The 16,261-nt window shown below is 37.7% G+C and overlaps 2 protein-coding genes across 2 annotated transcripts in view; one reads left to right on the top strand and one right to left on the bottom strand.

Moving 5' to 3' along the window:
- LOC147871394 (uncharacterized) overlaps positions 1-16,261 on the top strand; it is a 163,055-nt gene that overhangs the window by 97,002 nt on the left and 49,792 nt on the right. The gene's annotated exons all lie outside the window — the stretch shown is intronic.
- On the bottom strand, positions 4,592-13,855 carry LOC147871399 (eukaryotic translation initiation factor 4 gamma 3-like). Its single transcript, XM_087361258.1, has 6 exons — positions 13,040-13,855; positions 12,301-12,438; positions 11,603-11,818; positions 10,981-11,045; positions 10,206-10,359; positions 4,592-4,627 (listed from the first exon to the last, which is right to left on the bottom strand). Exons 1-6 carry the CDS (start codon positions 13,157-13,159, stop codon positions 4,592-4,594), a joined length of 729 nt encoding a protein of 242 aa, XP_087217384.1. The 5' UTR covers positions 13,160-13,855.

Raw genomic sequence — 16,261 nt, 5'->3', positions numbered from 1 at the left:
GGGCGTATTAAACGACGCACGTTTACTGATGAGGCCCATAAGCTACCGGGTGTCTCCAAATTAATCTGCTGATTCTGTGTGGTTATAGTAGTTAATGATTTTTCATTTATTCGTGGTTTATTTAACGACGCATTTTCAGTAGGCGTAGCACAGGAGCATCAAATCCATTGATAAATCCTAGCTTAATTCTGTATTACTGTCGACTAACACGGATGCCACCGGATGTCTCAAAAGTAAAGTGCTGTACAATTTGTAGGGTTACCCAAATATCGGAAACGTTTTTGTGGTAATGTAATTTACCGCATTCGACCGGCGGCTGAATAAAGCACGTAGTTTGGTGCATAAGAATAAAAGGTGTATGAAAATGCGCCCCACTGACAAGTTCTTGTGCACTCGAATGTTTTTAAAGCACTGGACTGACTACCAACTGCCGACAATTGGATTTTTCGCCTCAGCGTGAAATGTGCGTGCGAAATCGAGAAATTAAGCTGGTCCAGGCGGAGATGAGGCCTACAGAGGGAGGACTTCGAAGTTTCTACCCCCACGGCCTCCTTCACTGTTTTGAGGGCTGAGATACACGTAGTTTGATGGGTAAACCAGTTAGAAGGCGTTCACCATGACTGAGAAGATGGTGTTTCATTCTTGTTCCTTCAACGCTCTATCAACTGATAATGTTGCGTATCCATTAATTAAATATGCCAGGATGTTTATGAATGATAAATCGCGAGAGTACATTCTGTGCTTGCTTTAAAGTAACTGAGAAGAACCAGAAAACTGGGGGTAGCCGATACCAACATGTTAGTCTACTGCGATTGGATGAAACGGATATTTTGGGCGTGTTTTAAGGGGGGGCAGGAATTGGATCGATTTCTTCTTTTAGATTTTGGTGCCACAGAGTTTCATTAATCTCACAGGCGGCTTTAAATGGCGGATGCTAAGTTTGTTATGAATTGTGAATGGGACAGGTTTAATGTGTAAATGGATTTTAGGAACTGCTGAGGAATTTGCCTTCGACAAGGTGGGGATTGTGTCGATGTACGAGATTCGAACTGAAAATCGCTTGGATAACTTCGCCCCGTAGTCCACACAAAACCAGGATCATGATAGATTATGGCCGCCAGATACGGAGTTTTCGAATAAGCATTTGCGGACAGCCGACAAGGGGTGATTCTCCGACCTTTGGGTCGACGCGGGGCTAACAATTCCAGGCCGTGAGAATAAGAAATTGTTCCGAAATGTTGGGCGTGGCCTCTGACTGGGACGGAATATTTGCAACGACCTCAGCTGGACTAAGCGTAGTCAAAGATAAAAAACAAATGACTGTTCTTACACTCATTTGCTCTTTAACGCGATCCATGCAAAATAAGCATATGTCTATGTTGGCTAATATGATAGGTGGGTATTATATTTTTCATATATGCCTACAATTTGGACTTGACAATTTTATAGTTGTATTTTGTGGCTTATATTAATCCACAGTTCGTTCTAGAATCTCTTTTTTTAGAAATTTTAATAAAGAATATTGTGAATTCTATGCCGAATTCCGCTGGGCTGACACAAATCTAATTACTCCTTAAAAAGGCTTCCAGTGCACTCTGTTCACGCCAGATTTAATGAAGAAATGTTGGCTGATTTGGTGACTGGATCAGAGGGACAGGTCCGTATGCAGCTCGTAAAAGTAATGGGTAAAATAAATTTCACTGCCTCATTTCATTCGTGATCTTAAAATCTGTGTTCTATACAGCGTTCTTTCACGCAGGCCAAAATAAAATCAATATTATTTTGCGGTAGCGGATGCACTCTATTGAGTAGTCTTGGTACTATGAGCGTTAGTAGTCGAGGAGAGAGGGGTTCATACTCGCTGAGCCATCTCTCGGGGCAATAAAGAAGTTCAGCCGGTTTTGGTAGCTCTATCAATAAAGTGAATTAGCATTACGATCTACTTTACTCCCAGTTTACGAAATTTGACATTTTAGACTCCCAGATTCCTGTGGCCGTGTAATCAGTGCAAGTTTTGCCTAGAATTACGATGTTTAATCTTGAAACGGTATTTAATGTATGATCTTGAGCTTTCATGGCGACTGTGTACAATAAAATCCTTTCGGGCTATCAGCCGCATCAACTGGTTAAAACATGAGGAGAACAACGTTTCGAGGTCCACATCTGTCCTCATCCTCAGGGTAATGAAGTGGTTGGGGCTCTCAACCGTGTCATATATATACCTGCTGAGAGCCCCAAACAGTTCATTACCCTGAGGATGAGGACAGAGATGGACCTCGAAACAGTCTCCTCATGTTTTAACCAGTTGATGCGGCTGATAGCCCGAAAGGATTTTATTGTACACAGTCGCCATGAAAGCTCAAGATCATACATAATATTACATTACATTTTAGATTAAGATTAAAGACACAATTAGGTAATATTTGCAACCTTGAATTTATTCCCAAAAGTTTAATTCCATCATGGCAGGCTGTATTCATCAACTGACCTTAGAAAAAGTCCACAGCTCATGTGGTTAGTTGCCGAGTTCTCAATGTGGGAGCCCGGGTTGAAACCCAAGACAGTCCATGTAGGATTTATGGTGGGCAAAATGACACAGAACACTCTTCTCAGAGATATTTCGTTCACTCAGACACTAGATTAATTGTGTCCGTTGCTTCGCATTATTTGTGGGCTGTAAGATCAGGTTTCTATGGGACGCATTTCCAGACAGGCAGTTGCTTCCCTTCACGATAATAACAGTAATGCAGAACGTTGCAGTATTAGAATAAAAACGATACAGAATTAAAATCAATAATTTAAAATATGGGATGGTCTGTGGATTGTATAAAATCTATTGTTGCCGTGTGAAATGTGGTTCTGGTGTTTCTCCTTTATCAATACTAAAAGTAAACTTGGGACCAGCTTTACATGGAGCATTAAACATTTATTATTATGGGGTGGCAATTTATTATTTCTTATTGTAATATATGTTTAGTGTTGGCTTGTATGCTGTTGTTCCGCTGGCCCAGTGTGTGTTGTGATCATCAGCGGTGTACCGATGTTCTAGTTCTGTGTTGACTACAGTGGTATTCTGTGATAATGGGCCAGTTCCTGGTTTCCTGACTCGTGTTCTACCATAATCCTATAAAATTTTTGCAATAATCATTTGTCAGTGTCCATAACATAAATATTAACCAGCCATGTGGAGGGTCACACCAGTGCACTGATAAATATAATTCTGCAAACCCTCCCTCACTGGGAGAGCTCGCGGTTCGAATGCAGCCAGGAAGAAGTTGAGCAGTTTACCCAAAGTCTTATTAAGTGTTGTCAAAAACTACAGTGAACTAAGGGAGTGAATAAAAGACCAGGGAACTTCTGTATTGCCACGTATATTTTGTTAGATTCTTGTGTTCCATTTTCTTTCTTGAAACTCAGTTGTGATTGGTGTTTAGTATCTGGGGAGTGTTCGCTCTGAAGCAATTGAAACTGAACCAAACCAGGTCACACCGGACTTGAAACTTCCTGGTAGTCTCACAGAACCAACTCTTGGTTGCTGAGTTCATCATTAAATTATATTCCAGATCGACTTTTCCTACTGAAGCAGGTGAAATGGCCTCAGGTGTGAGTAGCAGTGAGTCAGAAAAGACTGTAGTTGCACGACTTAACAGCAGGTTGTGACACAAACTGAAAGAGGTGGATATTTCAGTTGAATGTGAAGTGCCAAGTTCAAGAACAGTTGCTTCAAACTTGAATTGAGTTATCGTAGTGAGAACACTCCATAAGAAGTGTGAATGTGTTTGTTGAACAAACTGTTGCATGGAACTGACTGCTGGTGTTATTTTGTTTTTCTTCTTTTTGTGAACAGAATGTGAATTGAATGGCGCAAGAATCAAGTGACCCATTTGCTTCTACACCCAAACGTTTAACCTCATGCTCCACCACTCAAAGACCAGGTGAGATACTCACGTCATCCGTTAACCAATATTTCTAAAATTTCATGTGTGTCCTGACAGTGGAACTCCGTGTGGATGTTGGTATTCTAGAGTGTTAAGCCATGTAACTGCTTACACTTAAGAGAAACTACTGCCTACATCATCAGCCCTGACAATGGTGGGAGTAAATGCTTCATAGGAACTTATGTCTCCCTACAAGTTCTCACAGCATTTTCTGGCATCAACATATTCAAAATGCTGTTAGAACCTCAAATTTCACATACTTAAACTCTGTTCCTCTAATTTCTGTACATCATTTCACCTTTGTAGTGTTGCATAAAAGTGCACTGCAGTCTGTAATCTCACATTGAGAAATATGTAAACATTATTCCAGTCTCTTCCATACTGTGTCTGATGTCCTTTCAAGAACATCTTGGTTGTTTCAGAGGCCTCTCATTTGTTTCAGTTCCAGTTATCTTAAAAATGTCTGTGTCTTTTCATTAGTTTTATTCTGTTGAAATCATCAGTTCTTAATATTTTTCATTATCCGTTAATTTCAACCGCCTGTGTAAACACTTACAGTTATGCCGACAAACACAGTTGCAATACTTATGGTTTCAACAGTCTCAGATCATATTTTTGTTCTCGTCTCAGTATCGGTTACTGAATTTAGTGACTCAAAACACAAGGTTTGTGCCGTCATGCACCATGCGCTGGAATGACAGAGAAGAATGGACTGTTTATTTCTCAGTGCTCTGAGTTTTTACCCAGCAATGATATTTTGTGTGATGTCTGCTTAATTTGTTGGTTTGTCCCGTTCAGTGCTATGGCTTATTTTCAACAATATCAGTAGCTCGGACTACTGTTAGTGTCAAGGTTTTCATGAAGAATAGAATGTAAAAAATACACGGGCAGTTTTTGTGTATGCTGTTCAGGAAAGGCAGCCTTAAACTTATGTATGTAAACTTTCTCACTTATGTAGTAGCAGTAATTTTGTAGAAAAGTTTTCTGTACTTCTCTTCTGCAGAATTTTCTGTGTCAGGATTTGCCTTCTTCATTTCCCTGGTTTTTGTTAGAAAATTGAGAAGTGTGTCATGTTCATTTTGCACGTGACTTTGAATTTCTCTTATTTTGTGAATAAAATCTATACCCAGACCTGTCTGTAATGTATGAACCAAAATGTAAGAATTTGCGAACACAGAGAGAAAGGGTTTGAGCAGAAAGACCTGTTACTATCATGAATGTACCTCATGACAAAATGAAAATCAGAAGTTTCATCCAATATTAGGTGGTTCTTGAATTTGTCTTCAAATGTCAACTAGCAACACTTCATGGAGGGCTTTTAACAAATTATTTTCAATGGCCAGAGATGTGCCTTAGCAAAAGGTCATTCAGCAGAGGTTCATAATGTTCGAAATATTCTTTACAATTACTTCTGTCAAGGGGCAACTCAGATAATTCTTGACCTCTAAATGGTAGTTCTTGAACTGGCAGCAGACAAGTCATGTCACCCATTTCAATATTTCTTAATTTTTATAAACTCCTTTATTATATTCTGAACTACTAAATGTAAGTTGGATCTCCAGAAGCTCATAATTTCTTTGGAGATTTAAATAAAGAATGACCTGCGTGTACTGTACATGTTTGGCGTAAGATTCGTGTTTTTCTTTTCTTTTCGTGAAGCATGTAAGTCATAAGTTTGTTAAAGGCCCCCGAAATCCAAAACATTTCAACATTTTTGGAAGATCAATTATGGCCAGCAAATCAGTTTCTCTCAGATTGTTGCAAGCTGTTAACCATGGGTAAAAATGATATTGCAAAACAAAAGTTCCCAGTGTACATATTGTGTTCCTTATATTCACTCTCAGGGTTTTATATAGGTTGGTAATGTCTCCCATATTTTAATGTTTTTAGTTTCTCCATGAATTTTCTTCTTGACAATAGTTTTTCTAAAAAACATTGAATAACATTTTTATCTAGTTTCCACAAACTTCAAATGGTCTTCCACCGTCACTGCAGTTGTGTTTATGAAAATTGCAGTTTGTGGGTGATTTTGGTACAATTCACTTCTTCTTCAGTTCCTGTTGAGGTCAACCATCTTTTTATTTAAAAGAATGGTAAAGACCTTTCTTTTTCTTATACGTTTCTTATGTTCACAATATTTTAATATTTTCATTTGCATTTTTCTCGTGCGATTGTTTTGTAGCCACATCAGCATCAATAAGATACTCAATTTTTTTAGCTTAAAGTCGCCTAAATAATATTTGAACATTCAGTGGTAAATCAAAGAAGACAACTCAGCCATTACAAGGGTTAATGTTTTTGAAGTAAATAATCGCTGTTTACACTGTAGAACTCTGAATTCTTTATTTTTAAAGCAGATTGTGTTTGTAGGTGTCACTAGGTCTGTTCCGTTTATGTGTTAGAGAGTTGCGTAATGATACTTCAATTAACAAAGTTAACGTGCTTTGTGTGTGCTACCTACTCAGCTATGAGTATATGTTCTTCGATACTGGGAGTGCCGTGAATAAAACACGTTAAATAAATCTCTATCAAACATTGGATGCGTCTTTTAAATGAGGTGACTATTATGCAGTCTTAATTTGATTTTGCGTATTCAAATAACTTGTGTCTTTGATGTCAGCACGGAATAATTAGTCTGTAGTACCATGATGATGCTGTAAGCGTAAGTGAAATATTTATTAGTGTTGTGACTTTAGATCTTGCGTTTCAAAGTGGCAAGCCAGATAATCATTATTTTATTTCGGTCATTAAAGAGGACTAATTGTTTATATTTATAAACATGCAAGCCGACTCCAGTGAGAAGTTAGCAGAACAGAGCTAGGTTTTCGTACCTGTATGATAAAATAAAAAGTAAAAATTGCTTGCATCGTCATAACCTCAAAACCTACATAGAACGAAATATGACTGGTAATAAGACAGATGCAGAGGAGTGCGTTGTTAAACTGTGGGCCAAATTAAACATGTCTTACATAAGCGAAAAGTGATGAATATTTTGAGCCTTTCGGGTTGTTTTGGATCTCCAACAAGAGCATGTATTCAGAGTTTCAGTCATGTAGTGCAAGTAGCAGCGATCATCTGTTATCTTGAGAATGTTGAAATAAAAAATGTTCCCCCACACCAGAATATTATTGCTAAATATTTCAGTACACACACTCGTGTATTTGCGATACCAAGTTAAAGTATTCTGTCTTTTTTTATTTACATTTATTCAGCATGCCCCATTACAAGATTGCACTATTACATGCATTAATATAAAACACTTCAATAGAGTATACAACTCTAATATCATGATCCATTGCCACCGTTTGCACCTATGTTCCTATGCAAAACTGTATTATAATCAATGGATTTAATGAATTTATTAAAATGACCTAAAAATTTCTGAACAATTACTTCATGCAACACTGGCCACGTGCCACCATTCTTGACTATTGCATCTATTAAGTTCCGCCTTGGTTGTTGTAGTTTTTCGCAGTCATAGATGAGGTGATCCACTGTTTGTGCTGCTTTCAGGCATGAGCATGTTGGATCGTCAATGATTCCAAACCTGTGTAGATATGATTTGTTTTTGCCATGTCCAGTCGTCATTGCTGCCAGTTCAGGAATTATTTCAATATTTAGCTTCATTGTTTGTCACACTGACGGGAATAATTTCTTGCACGCTGCTCCTTTATTGGTGGCGCTCCACTCATTTTGCCATTTTATAATCCCTTCTTCCTTTGTTTCTTTAATAATTGTACTTTTAGGCTTCTTTGCATATACTACATTTCCACCATCTTCTGCTGCTGCCTTCGCTAATCTGTCTGCTTTTTCATTACCGAAAATTCCGATGTGTGCTTTGATCCACCCAAAATGAATAGTCCAATTTTGATCTTTGAGATTCCTTAATCTATTTCTTATCTCAGATATTACAAAGCCATGTTTGAAGTTGTTTTTTAGTAGATCGAGAGAAACTGGACTATCTGTGTACACCGCTACTATTCTTTCCTCAATGCTGATTTCCCTTAAAGTTGTTACTGCATCCAAGGCCTCTAGAATTCCGATCTGCTCAGCTTGATTGTTTGAGCAATGATCGGGTAACTTGGTTTTTAAGCTATGAATTAGTTCTCCATTTTTGAAGATAACAGCGGCAGCGCTCACCTTTCCTGGTGTTTACTTCCATCTATATAGATTTCCACAGTGTATTTATTGAAGTCTTTCACTTCATCAAGAGTTATTCTTTCCGCTGGATGAGACCATTCCTTCTTGTTTAATGGTGCTTCGTACTCGGTAGAGTCATCTTTCAGTCCGTGTATAGTTTTATATATCTGCACTGCTTCTTCGATAGTAATGCAGATAGGATATTCTGTCTTCCTGGTCTTTTCGAAGTGTGCATTTGTCAGTAGTGAGCGACCAGCCCACTGCCTCTGCACAATTTCTACTCAATCCTTATCTTTGTCTGCTATAGCCATCTAATAGGAATCAGGAGAGACTTGTGTGAGAAATGGCCAGGGAGTTTTGCTTAGGAAACATCTCGTTCATTGTTTTTTGTGCCATAAATCTACGGCATGGGACCGCCGGCTTTAGTTCCCTCCCGAAGGAAGTTGTTCTATGGATTTTTATCACCCCTTAAAATTCCATCAACCTCAGCAGTGTTTGAACTCGCGTACCTTGGGTCCAGTGGCGACGACATTAACCACTAGTGCAATGAGGGCGACAAGTTCGTTGAAATATTACTTTGCTAAAATAATAACAGGAAAGTTTATGAACATGTTTTTTATTTAATATTCTTAAATATATTAATTAGAAACAATTCAGAAAACATTAAATAATTTAACTATTTAACAAAAAATAAACAATTGAACTATTTTACAAAGAACTAAACTATTTCACTATTTAAATACTGAAGTATTTAACAAAAAAACTAAATTATTTATTTATTTAACAAATGTGAACAATTCAGATATTTAACAAAAAAAAATGAACAGTCTAACTATTTAAATACTAAACTATTTAACAAAAAATAAACAATTGAACTATTTTACAAAGAACTAAACTATTTTACTATTTAAATACTGAAGTATTTAACAAAAAAACTAAATAATTTATTTATTTAAAAAATCTCATCTAACGTCCATTCCTTGGAGCCCAGTTGCTTTGCTTCAGGTCGATGACGTAGTCGATCTTAAACTTTATTCTGCTAGAGAGCATCGCCTTCTTATTTGTTAGTTCCTTCATTGTATGAAGGAACTCAGACAGATCCTGCAAGAAAACAAAAATTTAAAGTCACATTTCATGGGCATAATTAACTTCTTACGCTTATAAGCCTACACATAAAACTAGAAAATTCTGCCACTACTCATGTAGTTCACATAGAACTTGCTGTGTGGGAAGGCGCGTGTAAATTTAAATTGAGAGCTGAAGGTTGCTGTCTCGAACAAAACGTAAGTATGTGTCTCATCTAAACAAAGGCATAAACCGAGATTTTTGGTGGCTGAGCCTAGACATGACCCTTCGATCAGATTCCTGCTTTGTCCTGTCAGGACTGAGTGAATTCTGACATGATTCAGCAGAGGTGATGAGAGGAAACGTAAAAGTGTAACCCAATACTGAGCAAGATTCCCGTCGCACTAGACGGGGACAAGTTGAAGTCACGGCATGAGGCGTCTTTATATGAAACGTGTTAGAGTGTAGAAGAGTATGAAGAATTTCAGAAGAACATGTCACGGTGATCATTTATCACACAGAAACACTATTCAGAATATTGTCAGCGAGCTCAGAAAGGTATTTCATATCAGAATAGATGCAACATCCTCACGCGTTCTTTACAATGTGCACTTTCAACCATCGAATCCACCTTCTGTGACAGTTCCCAATTTGGCCACCAGATTGCAGCACCTGACTTTCTACCTAGGAGGATATTCAAAATAGGATTATGCGAGGTCGTGCAGAATACAACAAACTCCATATCAAATTTCATCCTAGTCTGTCCATTGGTTCTCGAATTGAATGGACTGGAAAGACAGATGGACGAGAAGGTGCGACCAGCCCATAATGCCTTCTCGCTATGATTTTGTGCAAAGAATGTATAACAATTAAGAAGACTTGCATGTTACAAAATGGAAGCCAGAAAGTCAGTGAGATCAAAGGGACACACTTACTGCTTTTTGCATTGTACTTTCCGTATAAACCTGTGGTCATCATAGAGCCCAAAGGAAGGCAATAAATTACACGGTAGGAGAACTGCAAATTAAAACTAAAAGTATTAAAAAATGAAAACAAACATACTTGGCTCTTGCTCTCCAAATCCTTGCCGACCGTCATCAGAAGAGTGCAGAGGCACTCCAAGGAATGTTCGTCTTCTTTGGTAAGGAGACGTTTAATGCAATGCTGCATGGTGCTTGTGGCGAGCATATCTGCTTTATGCAGCTCGCCAATAAACCTGTAACATAGTGAAGAATATGTCACTTGGGTTGAGTTAAGACAATAGTAAAAGTCCAAAGAACAGAAGAGAAACGAGGTTCTTTGCCTCTACAAGTTACAGAAAGATTTGTGCCTTAAAATAATGAGAACTTTTGTTTAAATAGATGGAATTTAATCAGTGTCTTGTGTGTGATATATATTTTTGAGGTGAAATATAATATTTCTGTACGTGGTCCTGTAAAAATCTGTATCTGTTTATAAATATAAAACAGCTGAGACAGAATATTGAAAATTTCAAATTAAATAATTATTTTTATGTAATTTGCATTTGATTCTGTATGGAGGAAAGCCATCAGTGCCATTTCACGATGCAAATACCAAGAAGAAGAAGAAGAAATATCGAGGAAGTGGAGACTTTATGATAGTGTGTGATCATGTAAGCAGCAGCATTATGAAGCACATTTAGAAATTTGTCCTGGATTTTGTGGAACACTTGCATACTGGAGGGCAAGAACCCATTAACATTTCAAATTTCCTCTCAGTGTCTTGTCCTAATTCACAACTCTTAAGTTCACTACTTTCAGAGTCACTGATGAATCAAATGTACAGCTTCAAAATCACAAAGAAAAATGTAAGTTACCTGATGTTTCCTATTGATTTCATTTGTATCCTACGCAGTTCCTGCTGTAGTTCGGTTTTCTTTGCCTGCAGAAAAAATAAGTAGAAAAGATTAGAAATCGCCTTTTTTGATGGTATCTTGTAAGAGCCCTTCTTTAATGCACCGCTTTCAACATATGTAAGTTTGCATTTCAAAGTCTGTGTCCACGAAGCCCCCTGCCTTTGTGCCTCCAAAAGAACGCCATGACCTAATGAGAAATGTCGAGTGCAGCCGGAGTCCATTATTATGAGAGTTTACAACATTTTGAAAAAAATGAGTACATTAAGTGCTCATTATAGGAAGTTAAACTAACCTAAGAAGTTAGGAAAATGTTTTTTCATCTTGAGGTACCATTTATATCATAATAATTTAAATTAAGTTTATGTCAGTCTTTATCAATTATGTCTCTTTCTTGTCTTTCAAGAAGTCTTAAAACCTGAACAACATATTGAATCATAATTTTTCAAATGATAGATATTCATCTTCAAGCAAAAAGGGAGGAGACAACTATTCCATTCGATCAAGCAGACGGAGCTATTCCCAATCAGTGGACAGAAGCGTAGTAACATATGACCGTAGACAAAGACATTAGAGAAGCACTTACTGGGTCTGCTGTTTCCTCAATCTCTTTCTGTGTGGCTTCTAGATTTATTTCTGCTTCAGGATTCTTTTCAAATTCTGCCCGGCATCGACCTAGCAGCAACTTCCTGAAGGTGACCTCTGGTTCGCCATTGTTCCCACGCTCTGCCGGAACTTTTATGCCGGAGAGAACCTTGCACATTCGTGCATAAATCTCTGTGAACTTTGGTTCATCAACAGCCTGCACATAAAAACACACAACATTATCACTTTGCTCTCATGTTATATTTATGAAAAACAACTCTGTTGAGCATACGTTACATAAACTAAATTTATGAAATGATGGCCACCTAAATGAAGCTTCAACAAAATAAATCTTTATCCCTTAAACCTGAGAAACTCAAAATCTCAGTCAGATGCAAGACACATTTCATGACAGCCTTAATTTTCTTGCATAAGATAAACATTTTTAGATGAGAGCAGATAAATTCTAAGCTTGGAGGTGAATTTAAAGAGAGAACAATCAGCTTACTGGTTTTTAAGATTATTATCATAGTGAACAGTAACAATTATAATTTTCACTTGCCCCTAGCGTCTCCAATACTACACTGAGGATAACTTCAATATTTAAGAAATTGAGCTGCAAAGTTACAAAAGAAGGGAATTTCTATCAATATGACGTCTCTGTCTGAATGTATCAGCTGCTAAAGACCGGTGCCTCACCTTTTCAAATATGAGGTCGATGACGCCCTTCAGGCGATCGCTGCTGTCAATTGGCAGATCCTGGACTTGGGAAACTAGTCTGTCAAACTTGTCAGGCGTGAGTTTGTTGAGCAAACTGCGAGCCTTCTTTAACAGCTCCTGCAACATCAAGTTCCCTCTCATCATCTGACAGAACGCAAACACAGAAATAAAGCGAAACATGTTTTACTTCCTTAAAGCCTTCATAGAGATGATTAAAACCTAGAGCCAGTTGCTCTGCATGCGCCGTCCAGCCGCGTTTTGTCTACACCGAAGAAGAAGTCTGTTGTTATGAGAAGCCAATGTCTATTGAGAAATATAATTACAATGCATACTCATTATATGCAATTAAACACTTGGAAAGGTAAACATTGCTTCTAAAATCAAAGAGTAAGCAAACAGAAAGTTTATTTTTTAGTGTGGCAAAGTTCCAATAAGAAGTGATGAGGAAATTAGGAGGAAACGAATTCCGGAAATGCTTGCAGCTTCTCAGATCGAAATGTCTGATCTTTAAGAGCATCAAGATTAAAATATAGACCTATAATTTTGCCTGTTCCTTAATTTGGTGATGAACCTTCAGTTTCAATAAGCCACCTAGTTAGTTAGAGTGAACGTGTTTCTTAGCGCAGGACTGTTCCTTTCAGCCATCTTGCATTGGGGCAGATACAGCATTATTGACTGTTTCCAGGATCCTGTCCTTAAATGAATGCCAGGAACATACCTGAGTCTGGGCAGCCTGCTCGTTGGTCGCCGGCTTCCTTCGCCCAGGTCGCCAGGCGTTTTCACATCTCGCCAGTTTCACCTCATTGAGTTTTATTTCAATGACCGGCCTGGTGCTCATGGTGTTTGTAGTTTCAGTGGCTGGCCTTGCTGCAGGCTGCTGTGAATGACACCAAAGCAACACAACATTAACCAAAAGTGTTCACTCTTAAATGTTGTTTTGATCACAGTATTACGTACAATTTTTCCATTTTCTGGCTTTAATCATGCATTTAATACATTACTCGATGCTTCCTACAGCTCAGATAATAAGAGACCTGTATGTATAAAGCCCTAAACAGTACATGACTGAAATTAGGCTCCAGGTGTTGTGTTCATCACCTCTCACAAAAAATACAACATTTCTTCTGCTGCAGTTGACGTAGAACTGTTCACTTTATTATTTTCTATCACAGTTTATATGTTCACAACTGCATCATCAGTGAAAGATGATACACCCAAATTATGCTATTTCATCCGTAAAAGCCTTGGGTACCCTCTCTTTTGACAGGGAATACTCGTGTCCGACCCCATCGACATCGCGAGTCACCGAGTAACTGCCTTAAGCTATACTTCGTCCTACAAACTACACTCTGACAGCTACAGATGAAATCCTTCTCCTCCTCTTCAACAAATGATTCAGTCCGAAATGGATTTGACTTCTCACTTTTATTTACACGCCTTAGAAAGCACTTACCTCTTCATTTTTCCAATATCTGACAATTTTCAGTTACTGTTTAGTATTTACGATTTCAAGGAATCGTTCATTAATGCACAGAATAACTCGGAGCCATGCCCCACAATGCAACAGAAAGTTTAAACGTACCTGAGTTTTGTCATCTTTCATTGCCTTCAGCTTCTCAATTAGCTGTTTTGCAGCAAAGTCTGTAACAATCGATAATTATTTTAGATAGTAAAATTCCTCTTTTGACTATATGTTAACAAACAAGAAAGTTTGTCTTTCGAAACTGTTACGAATGTAAAGATGGAAAAAGACGAGAGGGTTTTCCGAAGACCAGAAACCCATGTCTCATGCAGCCTTAGGTGTAAAGAGTGGCAGCTGATTATGTTGAAAATTATCCCACATTTCGACTAACAATGGAGTTGCCTTCTTCAGGTCAGAGATTGCAACCGAAATGGATAATTTCAAACTTTAATACCTTTCACCTCGTAAGGCTCGAGGTCAAAATATGAGAGCAAACTCTCTTCTTCTTTGGGTACATAAATTAGTCTGCAACTCAGGGCGAAGACAAAATATTGAAGGTAAGTAGAACAAAATGCCTAGGAGAATATCTCGATATCTCATGAGACATGCAGGAACATGGTAATGAACAGAATTTCATACTGAGGCAATTTGCAGCCTGTAATCTTTGACTTAGTACTTAAATAGAATGAGAGCAAACATACTTTCTGCTTGCAGCTCCTTGATCTGCTCAGCCTGCAGATTTCTTTCCTTCCTCAGTTTCTCCTTCTCCTCTCTGACGGCTCGGAGACTGACTTTGTGTTTCTCCCCTTGCCGGCGCTCAAACAAGATTTGGTTTTTGAGTTCCGTGTCTGTAACAATTCACGACTGCATCAAATGGTCTGTTAAATTCCTCATGTGACGTTATTTCAAGAAACAGCTTCAGGAGTTAAGTATTACTACGTAAAGAAAAGAGTTAGTTTAGTTAAAAAAAATGAACTGTAATAAGAGTTTGTAATTTTGAAATTGCATTTTTCTTGCCCGTGATCAAATTCCAAATTCAGTTTAAGAGTCACTTCCAGTTGGAAAAACCAGTGTCTCTTACGCAATGCATTACTGATTGCTATTTGCAGTGTTTAAAACTGGGATTTGCATGCTGGTCACCGGAAAACATTCTTCTTAACGAAGACGTCGTTAAACAGCCTGGCTCTCATCGAGTCTTCCCGAAAGAGGGATGGGTGTCTACCCTGGGGGACCATCAGACAGACCTCATCCTCGTCACTTGTGACTGAGGCGCAAGGTACACGTGGACACAAAATTAATCTTGGTCTCAACTCTCAGAGAGCAAAGTAAACGTACATAATTCACTAGAAAATCATTCTTTGAAGTTCAGCAAATTTAAAATGTCTGAGAATGACTATTAAAAAAGCAAAATTGCAATGCATTTAACATTTTTTGGTTTTCCTTCTGACAAAATCACTTAAAATAATGAAGAGTTGCTGGAAGTCTGGGGGGCATATCTGGACATCTAGAAAGACGTACATAAACATCACACTGACGAGGTTTACGGACTGTACTCCACAACTTACTGCATGCACGGAATTAAACCACACTTACTCTCTGCTGCCAGCATCCTAATCCTGTTCATCAAGAAGCAAGTGATCCTCGTGTCTTCAGTTTCAGCAGGGTTTACCTGAGGACAGACAAAAAATGAGTCATTTTATAGTCCAAGAATTCTCTGCAACTTCATGAGGTTAATATTTATTATGAAATTGTTGTCCCAGTCACACACAAATCGCATGTGCCTTGGCTGTTTGTGCTGCACTGCTATCGATTTTCGTTTCTGCCAGAAAATATTAAGAAGACCTCACTTATAGAAAGAGAAATTAAGGCTGTGTCAGATAACGAGGCCTTCCTTTAAATCAATGATTTACCTTTAAAATTAGCATGTTAGGAAACGTTTCAAAGCTTTAATTGCAATATACAAGTCAGTTTATGATTAATCTGTAATACAAAACAACGATCCTGAGAAATTAAGCTGTTCACTCAACAATAACTTTCCTCTAGACGAAAAAATTAAGACTGAAAACAACCTTTAACAATGTCTGAATGCGACAAGTGACCCAGTCATAGGTCCCTATCAGCCGTTTAGCTTAGCCGGAATTCAAGTAACTTTGTTGATGATGGCCGACGTGTGTTGCTGCTAGCATTTGAATTCTTAAGAATGACATACAATCCCTCAAGATAACGAAATAATAATATTTGTTTAAATCTTGTCAGTCACAATCACAATAAAATTCCTATTAAATATTAAAATATTACTATAATTAGCATGTAAATATTTAAAATATATTAAATGATGTTCTCATCGAAATGTTCGATTTACATTAGATCATCACTTTTTACACGACATGTTTTGAAACAAAATTAAATTATCAAATATATTATTTTATTTTCTATTTCTAATTTTATTAATATTCATTTAGTCTTTATATTATTTAC

This window comes from Zootermopsis nevadensis, unplaced genomic scaffold (genome assembly GCF_977971745.1).
Source record: "Zootermopsis nevadensis isolate Lab colony 2312 unplaced genomic scaffold, Znev_1.0 Znev_ptg000057l, whole genome shotgun sequence".
NCBI classification, from domain to species: domain Eukaryota; kingdom Metazoa; phylum Arthropoda; class Insecta; order Blattodea; family Termopsidae; genus Zootermopsis; species Zootermopsis nevadensis.
Note: the sequence above shows the minus strand (reverse complement) of the source record. Positions and strands in the feature narration are given on the sequence as shown.

What these genes read in the sequence shown, in the direction of transcription:
- LOC147871399 (XM_087361258.1), bottom strand. Translation starts at nt 13,159, where the DNA reads ATGAGCACCAGGCCGGTCATTGAAATAAAACTCAATGAGGTGAAACTG. An exon ending in TCGACCTCATATTTGAAAAG is followed by an intron (nt 11,819 to 12,300) that starts GTGAGGCACCGG and finishes TTTTATGTGCAG; the next exon opens with GCTGTTGATGAACCAAAGTT. An exon ending in AAATCAATAGGAAACATCAG is followed by an intron (nt 10,360 to 10,980) that starts GTAACTTACATT and finishes ACTATGTTACAG; the next exon opens with GTTTATTGGCGAGCTGCATA.